The 20,000-nt window shown below is 36.3% G+C and overlaps 1 protein-coding gene across 1 annotated transcript in view; it reads left to right on the top strand.

Moving 5' to 3' along the window:
* The window catches only part of ddah1 (dimethylarginine dimethylaminohydrolase 1), a 58,840-nt gene extending 41,772 nt beyond the window's left edge, over nt 1-17,068 (top strand). The window contains 6 exon segments of the mRNA XM_048177178.1: nt 5,485-5,520; nt 5,522-5,585; nt 6,533-6,606; nt 7,297-7,416; nt 14,208-14,351; nt 16,783-17,068. Of these exon segments, the coding sequence (XP_048033135.1) occupies nt 5,485-5,520; nt 5,522-5,585; nt 6,533-6,606; nt 7,297-7,416; nt 14,208-14,351; nt 16,783-16,899 (555 nt within the window). The 3' untranslated portion in view covers nt 16,900-17,068.
* The last annotated feature ends 2,932 nt before the right edge of the window (nt 17,069-20,000 follow it).

Genomic DNA, 20,000 nt, shown 5'->3' with positions numbered 1-20,000 from the left:
GCTCCTGGGATGAGTTCAGGAACACAGGATCTGTGCTGGCTGGGTCTGAGGGGTTGCTAGGGTGTTCTGGGTGGTTGCTAAGACATTTTTGAGGAATTGTTCACGTCTGGAATATTGCGCTTCACTCCTCAATGCATCATTACTCGAGCTGCATGTGCGTCAGGTTGTTTGAAGGTGTTCTGCAGTCGTGGATTGTGAATCTCGTGACCGTGACGTGAACGCCGGAGGAATTCCCTCAGCGAGACTTCTTTTAAACACGTCAAACGCGCCTCGTTAACTTCAGCAGCTGCGGTCAAACTTCAGTCATATTAAACCAGAAGTAAAGCATAAACACGTCGTCTGCTTCTCTGTTCATCTGATGTTTACAGATATTTAGATGCGTTCATTTTATATTCTATTATTTTTAGTATTATAAATAGTACTGTCGAATAGATTAATTGCAAGTTAATTGCATCTAACAAACTTTGTGTATAATATATATATATATATGTACAGACATCTATATTTACACACTTTTAAATTAGATGCAATTAATTGTGATTAATCAGTTTGACAGCACTAATTATTATTCTTTTATTTATTTATTCTTTTATTCTTTCTGACTTCGTCTTTTGGTCTGATTTTATCTTGTATTTTTATACATTTTTTATATTTTATTTTCAGTATTATAAATTGGTTTTGGTTTTTTTTATTCTACTTTTATTCTTTTTGACTACAACTTTTGGTCAGATTATATATATTTATTATAAATTTAATATTATAAATTATATTCCTTGTTTTTTGTTAAATTTTTTCTTTTTTGACCACATTTTGGGGTGAATTTTCCTTTTATTATTATTTTTAAATAATTATTTTTATATTTTTATTTTTAGTATTATAATTTTTCTTAATTTTTTTATTCTTTTTGACTTCATCAGAGTCAATATTATCTTGTTTATATATTTTTATATTTTATTTTTTAGTATTATATATTGTTTAATTTTGTTTTTATTTTGTATTTTACTTTATTCTTTTTGATTTTGAAGTTTGGTCAGATATTATTTTTACATAATTGTTTTATATATATTTTGTTAATATTTTTATATAATATATATATATATATATATATATATATATATATATATATATATATATATATATATATATATATTTTTTTTTTTTTTTTTTTTTTTTTTTTTTTTTTTTTTTTTTTTGGTGTGAATCTGTTTTCAGTTCATTTGATGTTTATAGACAAAAGGCCCTCATCCGTAACTCTAGTCCTGGGGTGTTGATGGTCCGAGAGTCTGTGTTCTGCTGGAATCTCTGATCCGTGCGTCTGCGTCTGCGTCTGTGTCTGCGTCTGCGCTCCTCTGTGACGTCAGACTCCGCAGATCCAGTTCCTGCCGTGATCCGATAAAGCTTATCTGAGCTCTCCTTCTCCTCGCCAGTGACATTTACATTCCGGCGCGCTGATAACTTCTTTCTTTTTATTCGATGTGCGTCTCTCTCTCTTCTGCGGCAGGTTTTATGTTCCCTGATTGCTGGTGGACAAAATGGTCTCCCCACCTTCTCCAAGACCCTCATTTATTATTCACTGTAATCGTATCATTTACACCCTCACATGCGAGCATCCCCCTGGCGTTTGGAGTAGAGCCATTGAGTTTTTCTGACATGGATCGCAGTGATTGTTTCTGACGGTGACCGGCACTATGACGCGGTCTAGTCTGTACCGTAGGCCCTTTATTCAAGACCGTACACGAGACACTGTATCTGGTGAGAGCCGGTTCTCCGTCACAGATCCGTGCGCTCATGCGCAGTGGAATGGCAGGAATGTGGCAGGTATCTCATCCTACTCTCGGAGGGATAATGGCCAGCGCTGATCCATGCGGGAAGGCTCGAGCGCGTCAGGACAAAATGAAAGACGGGTGAGGTGGACACACCGAGTGTTGTGGTCAAGACCAGCGTTCCTCAAATTCTTCTAAAAGATCCACATTCACTGCCTGAAACATCAGAATAATAAGATGCTTTATAGAGCTGTTACCAATCAAATGAAGTTACAATTACAACTGCACAAATAATGTTTTAAAAGTAACCTTTTGAATTTGATGGAAAAATAAAATGAAATGAATGAAAAATTAAACTGAAACCGTAAGTAGATCACTTACTGAGTGAGTCGTTGAATCGTTTACTCAACCGTTCTGTTCCATCAGTAATGAAACACTGCTGTAGATTTGTTTGTTTGGAACCGTTTCTGTCGCCAAAATAGAGAAAAAAAACTGGTGCTTAGAATTGTCTAAAATGTAAGTCAATTAATATTTCTTCAGATGAAATCGCTGAATGCGTGTTCGTCAGACAAATTTGAGAGGATGTTGTTTTGGTGGTGATGTGTGTTTGACAGACGGACGGATCATCAGTGGATCATCACACACAACTGTGACACAACAGGGGTTCGTTAAAAGCATTTTCTGTGTATTTTGTGTATATATATATATATATATATCCTTTTTTATCTTTTTTTGGTTGAAAAGCATCGATAAACTAATTAAAAGAGACATGAAGTTATATTAGATCAAAACACACTTTATGGACAGCACTACTAGTGATGCAACTCAAAACTAATCTTGTTATGTCACATGTGCTCTGTGTGTTTGTTGGGTGTTTGCTGTGTGTCTTTATTACTTAAGTGAGGTCATGGTTGCCGTGGCGACATACCTGGATGACCTCATGCTTGGCGACAGCAGTGAGGGGAAGCGGAGTCCACAGTGACCTCACCGCTAGATATCGCCGTGGAAACACTGATTCATCCTTTAAAAAAAAACAGAGCCTCGGTCACAGACCCCCGAGAACTGCTAAAACAACCCGTAAAACACACTCTCACACACACACACACACACACTCTCACGCACGCACACACACACACACCTTCACACCTCTGTCCTCTGACGGATGGCGTTCCTCTTCTCCCTGCAGGTCACTTCCTCTTCATCTTTTCTCCTCATAAAAGTTTTACATGTTTCCTTCAGCATGACATCACCCCCCCCCCGGCCCCTCGTGATGATGTCATCGACGGGTTTTGGCAGTGTCCGAAATTAACTTTTTCTTTATGGGCCGATTTTCACCTCCGGGATTGGATTAACAGGAGCATTTTTACTTTTATGAGGGCAGAGTTCAGTTGGATTTTTACACCGCTATGATGTTTGATGTCGCAGAAATCACTTTTTTGGACTGTTAGTCGAGGGAAGCGACTCAGATTGTTATTTCGAGTTCATTTCCATTTGTATGTGACAGTAAGTGGTGATGTCCGCGTAAGAGTTGTTTACGGAGTAATTTCTTACAGTGTGACATGCTCGTGTAGATTTGAGGACAGTGCTGGGGAAATGTGTTACTTTCTAAAAAAGCATAACTCGAGTTACCCCAACACTGATTGTGAACATGACAGTCATTAATCAGCCAATCACAGCACTGCTGCCCCTCACATTGTGTTTTTATTGGCCTCTCAGAAACTTTATACACTGTTCGACTGTCACATGAGAAAATAATGTTTAATGTTTAATGTTTAATTTAATATTACAAATATCTAGAAGATTTTTGTTACTTGCGATGACATTTTCCCCCTCAAATCCTTGTTAATTCTGACCCTGGCTCTTGGACGGGATTGGGAGCATGTTGTCATTCAGAGAAACTCAATCCAGATCCGGATGCTTCTCTCTTTCTCTCTCTCTCCTCCATAAACACAACTCATTTATCCACTGTGTTTCAGGGCGTATGTGACTATAAACACATTTAATAATTGCATCATGATGTTTTACCTCCAACTATCAGATAGCCGAAGGCTCTCGTCTCTGACTTGGCTTTAAAAAAATCCCTGGATGTGGTTCAGTGGTGATGTCATATACTGTAGCATACACTGTGTTTCTAGGGCATTGCTATATGGTTGAAAGAGTGTTCTGGATAGTTGCTAGGGTGTTGCTATGTGGTTGTTAAGGTTTTCTAAGTGGGATACACTTTGTGTGGGATATACTTCTGTGTTTCTAGGGCATTGCTATATGGTTGAAAGAGTGTTCTGGCCAGTTGCCAGGGTGTTGCTATGTGGTTGCTAAGGTGTTCTGAGTGGTATATCCTTTTCTTGCTATACAGTTGCTAGGGTGTTCTGGGTAGTTTCTAAGGTGTTGCTATAAGGTTGCAAAAAAGCATTCTGGGCAGTTGTCAGGGTGTTGCTACATAAGGTGTTCTAAGTGGTATATACTTTGTTCCTATACAGTTGCTAGGGGGTTCTGGGTAGTTTCTAAGGTGTTGCTATAAGGTTGAAAAAGCATTCTGGGCAGTTGCCAGGGTGTTGCTACGTAAGGTGTTCTAAGTGGTATATACTTTGTTCCTATACAGTTGCTAGGGGGTTCTGGGTAGTTTCTAAGGTGTTGCTATAAGGTTGCAAAAAAAGCATTCTGGGCAGTTGTCAGGGTGTTGCTACATAAGGTGTTCTAAGTGGTATATACTTTGTTCCTATACAGTTGCTAGGGGGTTCTGGGTAGTTTCTAAGGTGTTGCTATAAGGTTGCAAAAAAAGCATTCTGGGCAGTTGTCAGGGTGTTGCTACATAAGGTGTTCTAAGTGGTATATACTTTGTTCCTATACAGTTGCTAGGGGGTTCTGGGTAGTTTCTAAGGTGTTGCTATAAGGTTGAAAAAGCATTCTGGGAGTTGTCAGTTGCTACATAAGGGTTCTAAGTTATATACTTTGCTATGTAGGGTGTTCTGGGTAGTTTCTAAGTGTTCTGGTTGAGTGGTAGGGTGTTGCAGTATGTTCTGAGTGGTACAGTATATCCTTTTCTTGCTATACAGTTGCTAGGGGGTTCTGGGTAGTTTCTAAGGTGTTGCTATAAGGTTGAGAAAACATTCTGAGCATTTGCCAGGGTGTTGCTATGTAAGGTGTTCTGAGTGGTATATACTTTGTTCCTTTACAGATGCTAGGGTGTTCTGGGTAGTTTCTAAGGTGTTGCTATAAGGTTGAAAAAGCATTCTGAGCAGTTGCCAGGGTGTTGCTATGTAAGGTGTTCTGAGTGGTATATACTTTGTTCCTTTACAGATGCTAGGGTGTTCTGGGTAGTTTCTAAGGTGTTGCTATAAGGTTGAAAAAGCATTCTGGGCCGTTGCCAGGGTGTTGCTATGTAAGGTGTTCTGAGTGGTATAATATTTTCTTTCTATACAGTTGCTAGTGTTTTCTTCATAGTTTCTAGGGCGTTTCTATATGGTTGAAAAAGTGTTCTGGACAGTTGTCAGGGTGTTGCTATGTGGTTAAGGTTTTCTGAATGGGATATATTTTGTTGCTAAGTAGCTTGTAGCTACAGTTGCTAGGGTGTTTTATGTGGTTTCTATGGAGTTTCACTGCAGTTACTAGGAAATTTTGAGTGGTTGCTATGCAGTTGCTGGGCTGTTTTGCTGATTTTGTTTGAGAAATGATTTTGAAAGTGTCTGCTTAATGAGTAATTGTAAATGTCTTTCTGTTCCAGACGGAGGCCATGAAAGACGCGTTGACTAAGCTCAGGCCTGAATATTGTTGAGATGACCGATGAATCGGCCACACTGGATGGAGGAGATGTCCTGTTCACAGGTACCAGTTCAGCCTATAATGCCTTTGTTGAACAGAGACCGTAAAGCAGGGGTGTCCAATCCTGCTCCTGGAGGGCCACTGTCCTGCAAAGTTTAGCTCCAACCCCAATTAAACACACCTGAACCAGCTAATCAAGGTTTTTAGACATACAAATTAAACTTTCAGACAGGTGTGTTGTGGTAAGTTAGAGGTAAACTCTGCAGGACAGTGGCCCTCCAGGACCGAGTTTGGACACCCTTGCCCTAAAGGAACCCACAGCCAAACAGTTTTACTTTTAAACAGTTTTCCTAAAATCCACAGCTGTGAATCTGCTTCAGACGCTGTGGAAATGTACATTGTGTCTGCTTCGTTCCTCAGATTGAATATGGGTCACCTTTAGCGGTGGATGGAAAACTGCAGCCGTACACCTAATTGAGTCTGGAGACGTTCGGCTGGAGTCGTTCCCAGCCAGAAACATTTCCTTCTGGCGTCATGAAGCTCGTATCTCCTGTGTAAAACGTTTAGTGGCTACTGTTCTGGATTCAAGTGTCACGTTACTCTGTTCGCAGATCAGACCAGAACTATTGATGTGCAGACCTGAACTATTACACCAGAATATGTGAGAAACTGATCTCAGATCACCATTTAAATGGAACATAAAGTCATACGACTCAGAGACAGTCTTTTTATACTGCCAAACGTTGATAAAGCTTCTCACTGGCCTTAGATCAGAAGGTTCAGTGGCACTGATGTAGAGTTGAACCAAATGAACCCAGAGAGTCATGAAGAAACTTTAACTAACTTCTCACTGCAATTGAGTTTGGTCTCCTTTGATCAATGACGGAAAACAGATACAATCCAAATTGTAGTCTAGACTGGCACTCGTGTGCTTCAGTTAATACCTGTTAGCAGATCAGCTCCTGACGCTTCTTCTGGAAGTGAAAGTAAACATGTGTTTTGGTGTTCAGGTAGAGAGTTCTTTGTGGGATTATCCAAGAGAACCAATCAGAGAGGAGCGGAGATCCTGGCCGACACGTTTAAGGTGAGTCTGTCTGTCTGTCTGTCTATCTATGCTATCTATCCATCTGTCCAGCTTTCATACTGTTCTCTACATATTCAGACTCTCAGTATTTAGTGTGGATCAGAATAAGCCCCAGCTGGGATGTTTTCGGAAAAGCTGGTTCTGCAGGCCATGGACCCCGTCAACCACAAATTTCTGAATGAAAATCAAAAGCTTGTTGTAAAAACAGAACATTCTTTGTTAATGTCACAGATGCTTTTAACGTCATGATTTCGTAACGATCTGCAAACGAGCTTGAAGATGCCTGCAGCTCCTTATCATTCACACGCTGATGGCTTATGGAAACTTTTACGCAGGCAGCTGTACAAAGTCGCCCGGGTCGCTAAAGTGAAAGCAGAGATGCTTGTTGAACGTGCTCATAGTACCACTGAGAGCAGTGTTTGTAAATACATTCATACTCTCCTTAGAAAGGTTCCCTTGTTCTCTCCTCAAGAATCCCTGAGCAAATTGTCCTCCCTTTCCAAAGTCTGGAGCGCTTTAGGTGTCTTTTTCCAATAAGCAAACAATTTTTTCCACTTTATTTACCAGCTGAGCTAATGCGCTAGTAGTTTATTTGGAGTACTCAATTTTTTCATTCTGTTTTTATGAGCAAATGTTTTTCCAGTCAGAGCCAAAATGCTTTTGTGCTGATGTATCTCCCCATTGTTACAGGACTATGCCGTGTCCACGGTTCCCGTACAGGGCTGTCTCCATCTGAAGAGTTTCTGCAGCATGGCCGGACCAGATCTCATTGCAATCGGATCCAGCGAAGCTGCCCAGAAAGCCCTGAAGGTATAAACACGCCTGAATGTGTCCAAAAAAAAAAAATACTGGTCTAAAATTTACAGCAAGCCTGGACTGCATTAGAGACAAAGCTTTTGATGCAGGGATGACGGTGAACGCTTGGTCAAAACTTTAAATTCAAATGGCTCAACATAAAGGCACACTTATCAAAACTAGAATTAAGAGAATTAAATAATTGACAACAGGCAGTTGAAATCATGAACACTGAAGGTGTTCAGTGTTTGCTATACAGTGTTTGCTGCAATCTAGTCCTGCAGCGCTATCAGAGTTCCTCCAAACCCCTCCATCTCCTCCAGCTCCACCTGTCCAGATCTGCTATGGGATTTCTATTTGTCTATATATGCTCATATTACATGCTCACAGCAGTGTGTCTGTGTGTCTATAAGCAGTAGCAAGTCCATACTTGCTCTGCAGCAGCAGTAATCAACAGTAGCATCAACAAAATAATCAGTAGCAGCTATAATCATCATCAGCAGAAATAATCAACAGCAGCAGAAATAGTCAACAGCAGCAGCAGCAGCAATAATCAACAGTAGCAGCAGCTATAATCATCAGCAGCAGAAATAATCATCAGCAGCAGAAATAATCAACAGCAGCAGAAATAATCAGCAGCAGCAGAAATAATCAGCAGCAGCAGAAATAATCAACAGCAGCAGAAATAGTCAACAGCAGCAGCAGCAATAATCAGCAGTAGCAGCAGCAGCAATAATCATCAGCAGCAGAAATAATCATCAGCAGCAGAAATAATCATCAGCAGCAGAAATAGTCAACATCAGCAGCAGCAATAATCAACAGTAGCAGCAGCAGCTATAATCATCAGCAGCAGAAATAATCATCAGCAACAGAAATAATCAGCAGCAGCAGAAATAATCAACAGCAGAAATAATCAGCAGCAGCAGAAATAATCAACAGCAGCAGCAATAATCAACAGTAGCAGCAGCAATATAATCAGCAGCAGCAGAAATAATCAACAGCAGCAGAAATAACAGTCAGCAGCTATAATCAGCAGCAGCAGAAATCAGCAGAAATAATCAACAGCAGAAATAATCAACAGCAGCAGAGATAGTCAACAGCAGCAGCAGCAATAATCAACAGTAGCAGCAGCAGCTATAATCAGCAGCTGCAGAAATAATCAACAGCAACAGAAATAATCAGCAGCAGCAGAAATAATCAGCAGCAGCAGAAATAACAGCAGCAGCAGCAGCAATAATCAACAGTAGCAGCAGCTATAATCAGCAGCTGCAGAAATAATCAACAGCAACAGAAATAATCAGCAGCAGCAGAAATAATCAACAGCAGCAGAAATAATCAGCAGCAGCAGCAGCAATAATCAACAGTAGCAGCAGAAATAAGCAGCAGAAATCAACAGCAGCAGAAATAATCAACATCAGCAGAAATAATCAGCAGCAGCAGAAATAATCAACAGCAGCAGCAGCAGCATAATCAACAGTAGCAGCAGCAGCTATAATCAACAGTAATCAACAGCAGCAGCAGCTATAATCATCAGCAGCAGAAATAATCATCAGCAGCAGCAATAATCAACAGTAGCAGCAGCTATAATCAGCAGCAGCAGAAATAATCAACAGCAGCAGAAATAATCATCATCAGCAGAAATAATCAGCAGCAGCAGAAATAATCAACAGCAGCAGCAGCAGCAGCAGCAATAATCAACAGTAGCAGCAGCAGCTATAATCATCAGCAGCAGAAATAATCAGCAGCAGCAGCAGAAATAATCATCAGCAGCAGCAGAAATAATCAACAGCAGCAGCATCAATAATCAACAGTAGCAGCAGCAGCTATAATCATCAGCAGCAGAAATAATAAACAGCAGCAGCAGCAATAATCAACAGTAGGAGCAGCAGAAATAATCAACAGTAGCAGCAGCAGCTATAATCATCAGCAGCAGAAATAATCAACAGCAGCAGAAATAATCATCAGCAGCAGAAATAGTCAACAGCAGCAGCAGCAATAATCAACAGCAGCAGCAGCTAGCAGCAGCTGCAGAAATAATCAACAGCAGCAGCAGCAGAAATAATCAACAGCAGCAGCAGCAATAATCAACAGTAGCAGCAGCTATAATCAGCAGCTGCAGAAATAATCAACAGCAGAAATAATCAGCAGCAGCAGAAATAATCAACAGCAGCAGCAGAAATAATCAACAGCAGCAGCAGCAGCAGCAATAATCAACAGTAGCAGCAGCAGCTATAATCATCAGCAGCAGAAATAATCAACAGTAGCAGCAGCAGCTATAATCATCAGCAGCAGAAATAATCATCAGCAACAGAAATAATCAACAGTAGGAGCAGCTATAATCAGCAGCAGAAATAATCAACAGCAGCAGAAATAATCAGCAGCAGCAGCAGAAATAATCATCAGCAGCAGAAATAATCAACAGCAGCAGCATAAATAATCAACAGTAGCAGCAGCAGCTATAATCATCAGCAGCAGAAATAATCAACAGCAGCAGCAGCAATAATCAACAGTAGGAGCAGCAGAAATAATCAACAGTAGCAGCAGCAGCTATAATCATCAGCAGCAGAAATAATCAACAGCAGCAGAAATAATCATCAGCAGCAGAAATAATCAACAGCAGCAGAAATAGTCAACAGCAGCAGCAGCAATAATCAACAGTAGCAGCAGCAGCTATAATCAGCAGCTGCAGAAATAATCAACAGCAACAGAAATAATCAGCAGCAGCAGAAATAATCAACAGCAGCAGAAATAATCAACAGCAGCAGCAGAAATAATCAACAGCAGCAGCAGCAATAATCAACAGTAGCAGCAGCTATAATCAGCAGCAGCAGAAATAATCAACAGCAGCAGAAATAATCAGCAGAAATAATCAGCAGCAGCAGAAATAATCAACAGCAGCAGCAGCAATAATCAACAGTAGCAGCAGCAGCTATAATCATCAGCAGCAGAAATAATCATCAGCAGCAGAAATAATCAACAGCAGCAGAAATAATCAGCAGCAGCAGAAATAATCATCAGCAGCAGCAGCTATAATCATCAGCAGCAGAAATAATCAGCAGCAGCAGCAATAATCAACAGTAGGAGCAGCAGAAATAATCAACAGTAGCAGCAGCAGCTATAATCATCAGCAGCAGAAATAATCAACAGCAGCAGAAATAATCATCAGCAGCAGAAATAATCAACAGCAGCAGCAGCAATAATCAACAGTAGGAGCAGCAGAAATAATCAACAGTAGGAGTAGCAGCTATAATCATCAGCAGCAGCAATAATCAACAGTAGCAGCAGCAGCTATAATCATCAGCAGCAGAAATAATCATCAGCAGCAGAAATAATCAACAGCAGCAGAAATAATCAGCAGCAGCAGAAATAATCATCAGCAGCAGCAGCTATAATCATCAGCAGCAGAAATAATCAACAGCAGCAGCAGCAATAATCAACAGTAGGAGCAGCAGAAATAATCAACAGTAGCAGCAGCAGCTATAATCATCAGCAGCAGAAATAATCAACAGCAGCAGAAATAATCATCAGCAGCAGAAATAATCAACAGCAGCAGCAGCAATAATCAACAGTAGGAGTAGCAGCTATAATCATCAGCAGCAGAAATAATCAACAGCAGCAGAATCAACAACAATAATCATCATGCTGCAGCAGCAGCAGCAGCAGATCTAGTCTGCCAAGACCAAATACTGTAACATTGCCATATTCAATATCATGCTAAAACTATTCTGAGAGTTGTCATGATTGAAATAGAACATTCATCTGACATGGCATTTATGTTTATTTAGACAGACTGCTTAATGTGTTCAATGGTGGTATAAATGTATTTCCACAACAATTGCATAATGTAAATAATCCATAAAGTTCTTGTACTTATATATAGAACTCTAGGGTTAGGGTCATAAAAACCTGGAAATTTGATTGCGATTATTAAAATGTTAAACATTAGTCAAAAGTTAATGGAAATTTTTCACACTTTGCTTCTTCTAGAAATTGCAAATTACAAGTGTAATTTCTTTCAAATGCTGGGACTGGGAAAATCAGGGAAAACTCATGGAAATTCAAACAGCATAACGTGGCACACTTGGAATATATATATATTCTATACTAAATATTCCCAGGCAGCAAAATCTTCTAAATGTATTAAACATTCCGGAGTTTGATTTTGGCTTGATAAACACGACGTGTCCAAAGGCTTTCTCCATTCTTAATGCGCTTCATTCCTCCAGCGTCCGGATCTCCGGTCTAATGACAACGGGCTGTTCTGTGACATTCCTTCTTGACCAGATTCGAATCAGGAGTTGGCACTGGAACGTCTGGATTTTATGGGATCAGGACAAACATGAAAACCATCGTCATGGAAATCGTTTGTGTCGTGCCAAAATTTCCTTATCGCTCAAGCCGATTTATCCATCCCTCCTTCTGTGTTGCTTTGGCTCATTCCCAGATTCCCAGCAGGGATTCAACATTCCCCTTCATGTCTGGAGAGGCGTGTTAGCACAGAGTTTAATCACATGGCCCGTATCCATGCAGTTGTTGTGATTACAGGTGTTGAAGGTGGTCCTGTAATGGCGTCAGGCATTTTCTATGCAAATAGGCACAAAAGGTCTGAATTTGCATAATCGTAGACAGACGAACATATACATGCACATTTTGACACGCTTAGGACAGAAAAACATGCATTCAACTCATCTGATTCACACACTTCTTCTAGTACATACTAAATATATGTTTTTAGCCAGTATGCATGTTTTCAGATGTACTACACAAATTAAATGATTTGCACACTTCTACTACATACTAAGTATGTATACTTTACTAGTACTTTACTAATACTTTAATATGCAAGTGTCCAGTATGCAGGTTTGTATAATAAATATTTGCAAGGATCTAAAATATTGATGTAATACTGTGATTATGTAATACTACACAGCATGCACTAATGCATACTTCATAAATACATCAGAAATAGTATGTAATGCACACCTTTGGCATGCTAATGATCTGGGATGCACTAATTTAATATACTAAACAGTATAGAATGGATCGTGTGTAAGACTAAATTTGAAATGCTTGCATCATATCGATCTGCATCTGATTCAAACACTTCTGCGTACTAAATATATGTACTTCACTGGTGTGTAGTGTGTTGGAAGCAAGTATGCAAGATTTGAGATGTATTAAATCTGTAGAAAATGTGAATGCACACATTAATTTAATAAATAGTTGCAAGGATCTAAATTATTGATGTATTATTGTGATTATGCAATACTACAAAGTATGCACAGATGCATACTTCATAAATACATCAGAAATAGTATGTTATGCACAACTTTGGCATACTAATGATCTGGGATGCACTAATTAATCTAGCATACTCAATGGAATGGATAATGTGTAAGAATGAATTTGAAATGCGTGCGTCTGCAAATGATTCGCACACTTTTAGTACATACTAAATATATGTACTTCACTGGTATGTAGTGTGTATGAAGCAAGTATGCAAGTTTTGAGACTTACTACACGCATTAAATGGCCTGTAGAAAATGTGAATGCACACATTAATTGAATAAATAGTTGCAAGGATCTAAAATATTGATGTAATATTGTGATTATGCAATACTATACAGCATGCACTAATGCATACTTCATAAATACATCAGAAATACTATGTAATGCACACCTTTGGCATACTAATGATCTGGGATGCACTAATTAATCTAGTATACTAAATAGAATGGAGTGTGTAAGACTGAATTTGAAATGCATGTGTCACATATTGATCTTCAAATGATTTGCACACTTCTACTACATACTAAGTATATATACTTTACTAGTGTGTAGTATGCAAGTGTCCAGTATGCGTGTTTGTATAATAAATATTTTCAAGGATCTAAAAGTGTGATTATGCAATACTACACAGCATGCACAGATGCATACTTCATAAATACATCAGAGATAGTATGTAATGCACACCTTTAGCATGCTAATGATCTGGGATGCACCAATTAATCTAGTATACTAAATAGAATGGATAGTGTATGTTTGAACTTGCATACTAGCATGCTACTGAATATGAGTTTCTTACAGTCGAACCAGCTTGTGTCGTGCTTCTTTCCTTATTCATCATGTCTTCAGTTTAACGTCGCCCTCTACTGGTGGAGTCCCGTCAGCTCGAGCTCTCACACTCGTTTCACTTTTATTAGTATGAAGGTTTTGTGCATCTCATAACACTGGTGATTTTCTCTGCGGTTCAGCCTCATTCTCACTCTAAATTTAGAGATTTTAGGAGCGTCATTTACAGACATTACAATGGTTTGCTGCTAAACGCTTCATTGTGTGTGGCGTCACCCTCGCTGTAATTATGCTTGATTTTATACGGCTGCAGATGGAGGTTTAAGGCAGATTTAATGCGTTCTGGTTTACTCATTAAAAGAGTCGCTTATTATAGATTATAGAGGAATTAGACTGAGTGTGTGTGTGGTTTTGAACAGACAGAAAGTCTTATTGTGAGTGTGTGTGTGTGTGTTCAGTCTGTTTTTATTCCCAGGAAATTTTTTATTTTATTAGTTTTTAATTTTTTCCCTGAAATCCATTGTTGATGTAAGTCATTTTATTTTGTCTAAGTTTATTTTATTTTATTTAAGTTAATTGCAGTATGGTAGCATCATATTGCAAAGTGTGATGACAATTATATTGTTTGTATTGAGCTTTCACCTGTCTGTCTATCTCTCTGTGTGTGTGTGTGTGTGTGTGTGTGTGTGTGTGTGTGTGTGTGTGTGTGTGTGTGTGTGTGTGTGTGTGTGTAGATCATGCAGCAGATGAGTGATCATAAATATGATAAACTGACGGTTCCTGATGATTTGGCTGCAAACTGCGTCTACATGAAGCTGCCGGGAAAAGGAGACGTCCTGCTGCACTGCACACCGGAGGAGTTTCCTGAGAGCGCCAAGGTCACACACACACACACACACACACACGACACGGCGTTGTCTATGTTATATCACTAATATCTCAATTAAAACAGACAAAGATAAGTGTGTATATCACAAATAAAACAAAAATTCCTGATGTGCATAGAAATAATTTCATTAATTTCATTTGTTAATGCATTTATATTTATACTGAACATTTGGTGTATATGGTATTTGGCATCAAAACTAAAAATACAAATATAAATTGATTTAATTTTGTATTTATTTTGAAGTTTTGGTATGTGTAAAGTGATTTGCTCAGATAAATAGAATTTTTAAATTATATTACTTAGATTTACTTATTTATCTAGCGAAATAGTAATTTTTGTTCTTTGTTTTTCTATGTTTTTTTTTGCCAAATAATTAAAAAAAAAAAAAATATATATATATATATATATATATATATATATATATAATATATATATAAATCAAATCTTAAGACCGGGGGAAACATTACAAGTATACGCATTTTGCGCTATTGGATCATAACCAGGTTTCAAGTACTGCTTCAAAATGCCAAAAGAAGAAACAGGAACAAGAGACAAAAAATAGAGAGCATGCAATTTATTGAAAATTGCATTTAAACTCCAACAGGCTGTTCATCAGCTGATCAAAAGTTTAAGACCATTTTTTTTTTTAAATGTTAAAAATACTATTAAATCTGAGCTAATTCACAGATGATGCATAGCAAAACTTCAAAATAAATACAAATATAAATTCATTTATTAATAAATATAAATAAATATATAGCAATTAGCACCTTGTAACTAATATTTAAAGCAGTAGTTACTACTAACATACTAAAAGCAGCTAACCGGAATATCTCTAACTGATCGGAGCTGATGTGTTGATGTTGGCGTCCCAGAGCGTTTCATCACTGAGGTGATTGTCTACACTAGTCTCAGTCCGGAGTCAGAGATGCGTGCGGTTATTTTCAGGAGAGCTGGAGGACTCTTAGGAAAACACGGCTGGGCTTTTGGAGAAGTTCCATAAAGTGACACATTTCTTTATGAGATGGTGTAATGTTTCTCCTCCAGCGTCTGAGATCTGCTCGCTCGTTTCGCTTTTAACACACAGCTGCGCGCTCCGAGTCACATGACCCACCAAACCCAATTACAGCGTTTATTACAACACATTTCTGTTTTTAATGCAATTTAACTTCAACTTCTTCATCCCAAATGCACATCTGTAAAAATAATTATTTATATATATATATATATATATATATATATATATATATATATATATATATAAACCAAATATAAACCAAATACCAAATTAATTAATTAATAAATAAATAATCACTTATTTATTTAATTAAATGATAATTTATATAATTTTTTAACCTTTAAAAACCATTTGACCAATAAAAAAAATAATTTTATTCAGTAATTTAATTAAAATTGTTATTTATATTTTTTAATGTATTTTTATATTATATATGGTATATTTATATTCATCATCTGAAGGACAGACAATTCACAGCAAAACCCTATAAACCAAATACCAAATCTATAATTAAAATATTTATAAAATAAAAATAATATTAATTTATTGTTTTAATTTTATATATATGTATATATATATATATATAAAATTAAAATATATAGATAAAATTTAATTTAAAACTCCAATTATACTATAAGCACAAAAAATTTAACTATATGTAATAATTTATAAAATATGAAAGTTGTAGTTTAAACATCTGTTTATTTTATTCTATTGGTTCTTTTTTTATTGGTGAAATTTTATATATATCATTTTAAAACATATATATAAAAATATACATATGTTTATATGTATATAAAAATTAAAAACACACATATATATGTATTTTTTATTTTATTTAAAATAAAGACAATTTCATGTAAGTTGGAAAAATATATATAAATATATATAAAATTAACCAAAACTTTAAAAAAAAAAAATACAAGTTTATATAAGTTTATTAATAAATAAATAGTTAATCACTTATTTATTTATTTAAATGATATTTTATATATTTTTATCTTTAAAAAGTATCACCAATAAAAATATATATATTCAGTAATTTTTAAAAAAATTATTTATATTTTTTAATGTATTTTTATATTATGTTTTGGTATATTTATATTTATCATCTGAAAGAAAACAAAACCCTATAAACCAAATACCAAAACTACCAAATATATATATATATATATATATATATATATATATATATATATAATTTAAACATAAAAATGTATATAATTTTAAAATTTAAAATATTAAAAAATACACATTTTAAATTTTTTGTTTATTTAAAATAAAGACAATTTCATGATGTGCTCAGAAAAATTTAATTCAGTAATGTATATAATTTATATAATAAACATTGCATGTTCAGCATCTGATGTGTGTGTGTGTGTGTGTGTGTGTCCTGCTGCAGGTGTTTGAGAAGCTGAAGGATCACATGCTCATCCCAGTGTCCAATCAGGAGAAGGTGAAGGTGGACGGCGCTCTGACCTGCTGCTCGGTGCTCTTCAGCAAGAACAACAACAACTGAAACGACCGGAAGCCATTTACAGTCGCTCAGCCACTGCTGTCTCTAATTCAGTCGTTTTATATTAGCTTTTTCAACAGAGAATATAAAAAAACATACTTTCAATCCTGTTAACATTCGATTTTTCTAATATGTGAGGAAAATAAAGTACATTTAATTTTCTAACTTGCAACAATCTCTTCAGATTTAACGTCTGAAGCGGTCTCAGCTGGTTTTAGCTGGTTCAACTGGTCCAGTCAGTGTTTAATTGGTCAATCATCTAGTTAAAACTATCACAGTTTTGATCATCATAAAATCTAATTTGCATGGCAAAAATTCCACTAATCTAAACCTCAGACCTCAAAGTGTCGCTGTAAACTGCTTAAATCACTCAGAATTACTGAACTCGAGCTCCACAGATGACCTAAACGGCAAAGCATTGCATTCATAAACAGATTTATAGAGCGTTTGAACTGTATTTTTACAAGGCGCACTGCAGATGTGATGTGTGAAACAAGCCATAATAATTGAAGCAAAAAAAAAAGTTTTGAACCAATATGAAATAGAAATAGAAAGTCAATTGGAAGGCATTGCATTGTGGGATACAATATTGCAGTTCATCCGGGTGCAGAACATTTGCATACTATGCAATATTTACACACTGGAGAAATAAAGTAGTACGCCATTTCAAACATTCCTTCACTTTTAGATTCATACATTTTAAAACCTGCTTTTAGCTGTAAAAAATGATCCAGTGCAATGGCTTATGGGTAAGAGCAAGCATGGATGCACTGTACTGTGATTTGGGACGCTAATTCTAATCATGTAAACCGTTCAGGATTTATAAACAACAGGAGTGACCCAGCTAACAGAGGACATTCTGGCAAGGTTCTCTCAACGTTATGAACAAATGTTAATAGATGAAAAAATACTATAGTAAATATTATAGTGTTTTTTAACCATGCTATAGTAAATTGTGGTATACTGTATATATTACAACACTTTAATGAATGATACAGCGCATACTGTAGTGAACTGATAAACTGTGATAAATACTGTAGTATAGTTTTTACTGCAGTAAACTAGTGTATTGTAGTATAATATACCCTATAGTTGTAGAAAACTTAGTACAGTATTGGGTAAAGTAATGCGTTTATATTACTATAGTTGTTATATCACCACAACAACTAGCCTATAGAATTACCACAACAAATTTTTGAGTGTTTTACTATAGTATGGTTCAAAAACACTATAGTAGGCTATAAATTACTATAGTATTTTTCATGTTTAATAATGTTCTCAAAAATCGACATAAAAAGTCAAAATTATGACGACATGATATATAATTTTGACTTTTTTCTGTCATATTTATGACAAATTGTTAAATTATCATACTATCATGTCACAATTATGGCATAGGCAAAGTCAAAATTATAATATAAAGTCGATATTCATAATTAAGTTTTTTTGTCAATTTCAACTTTTTATATCATAATTATGACATTTTAAGTTATAAATTCAACAACTTATGTCACTTCGACTTAGTTTGTCATCATTTTGACTTTTTAAGTCAATCTCATAATTATGAAATATGACGTAGTATGCCATAATTTACAAATTTATGATTTACAAAAGCATGATTTTTTTTCTTGTGTGGTGGAAATTGCTTCCATATCTGTCATCATCTAAAAAAAGAGTCTCGGGTCTCCAGATCTCAAAACATTATTTATGTTTCTAATGTTTCTAAGAACATTTAAAACGTTTTGTACATTCAGAGAACATTCAGAAATAACATTTTCATAACTTAAAGGGAACATCGCAAAACGTTCTCAGAACATATTTTTGATAGCTGGTCCGATTTAACTCATGTTCGGGGGTTTCAGGTTTACTTGACAGACACTCATGCTGTGATATTAAAAACACCAGAGATAAAGAGTTTTTGTGTTTCTGGTGAGGATTTCTGCGTGTGACAATTAGCTGAAGTTGACAAGCTGTGTGGTTAGCTTTAACAAACACCGCCTCAGTCGCAGTTTAGCGATTTTTACGATTTTATTTTTTAAGTAAGTTAGGATTCTGTGAAGAGACAGATTCAAACTCTGGTGATGCATCGGTTTTTTTCTCCCTCCGAAGAGAAAATGGAGATTTAAAGCTCAGAGACGCGGGCCAGTGGCTATTTACAGGATTTACAGTTAACAACACTTTTACGATGACGACCGTTAAACACTTTTGCCGCCTTTTATAAACATTTGAATGAAAAAGCGCGGGGCTGTCATCGTGTTACGACATCTCATTCTTTATCTCCTGGATGCTTTGCAAAATACGTTATCATTATTTCTCTGCCAGAAAGACGCTTGTAAAATATTCTGCGGTTATCTCAGCAGGTCGTAACGATTCCAAGTCACACTGTATGATATCACAGTTATAAAGAAAACATTTACTAGTTCAACAATCTGCTCATCCTGAAAGAATCCCGTGTTTCCTCATGAAGAGCGCGTGAACTTCTGTTCACCCTGAGTTTTCCTCATCTGCACAGCAAATTCATGCTGAAGTCTGTCATCATCCTAAAAAAGAGGCCATCTCATATCATTTCCACCATACAAAGAAATCGGTAAATCGACATAAAAAGTCAAAATTATGACCACATGATATAATATATAATATTATAAATAATAATATTATATAATTATATATCATTTTGACTTTTTTTTGTCATATAAATTGTTAAATTATCATACTATCATGTCACAATTATGGCATAGGCAAAGTCAAAATTATAAGATAAAGTCGATATTCATAATTAAGATTAAAAAGTCAAAATTATAATGACTTTTTTGTCATAATTATGACATTTTAAGTCATAAATTCAACGACTTATGTCACTTAGACTTAGTTTGTCATCATTTTGACTTTTTAAGTCAATCTCATAATTATGACTTGTGAGTTTACATCAGAAATATGGCATATGCCATAATTTGTCAAAATTATGATTTACAAAAGCATGATTCTTTTTTCTTGTGTTGGTGGAAATGGCTTCCATAGGAATCTGTCTTCATCCTAAAAAAGAGGCCATCTCATATCTGGAAGCCCATTTTACAATGAAATCGGTAAATCGACATAAAAAGTTA

Source organism: Megalobrama amblycephala, linkage group LG24 (assembly GCF_018812025.1).
Source record: "Megalobrama amblycephala isolate DHTTF-2021 linkage group LG24, ASM1881202v1, whole genome shotgun sequence".
NCBI lineage: Eukaryota > Metazoa > Chordata > Actinopteri > Cypriniformes > Xenocyprididae > Megalobrama > Megalobrama amblycephala.
The sequence above is the reverse complement of the archived record's forward strand: the minus strand, read 5'-3'. Positions and strand labels throughout refer to the sequence as shown.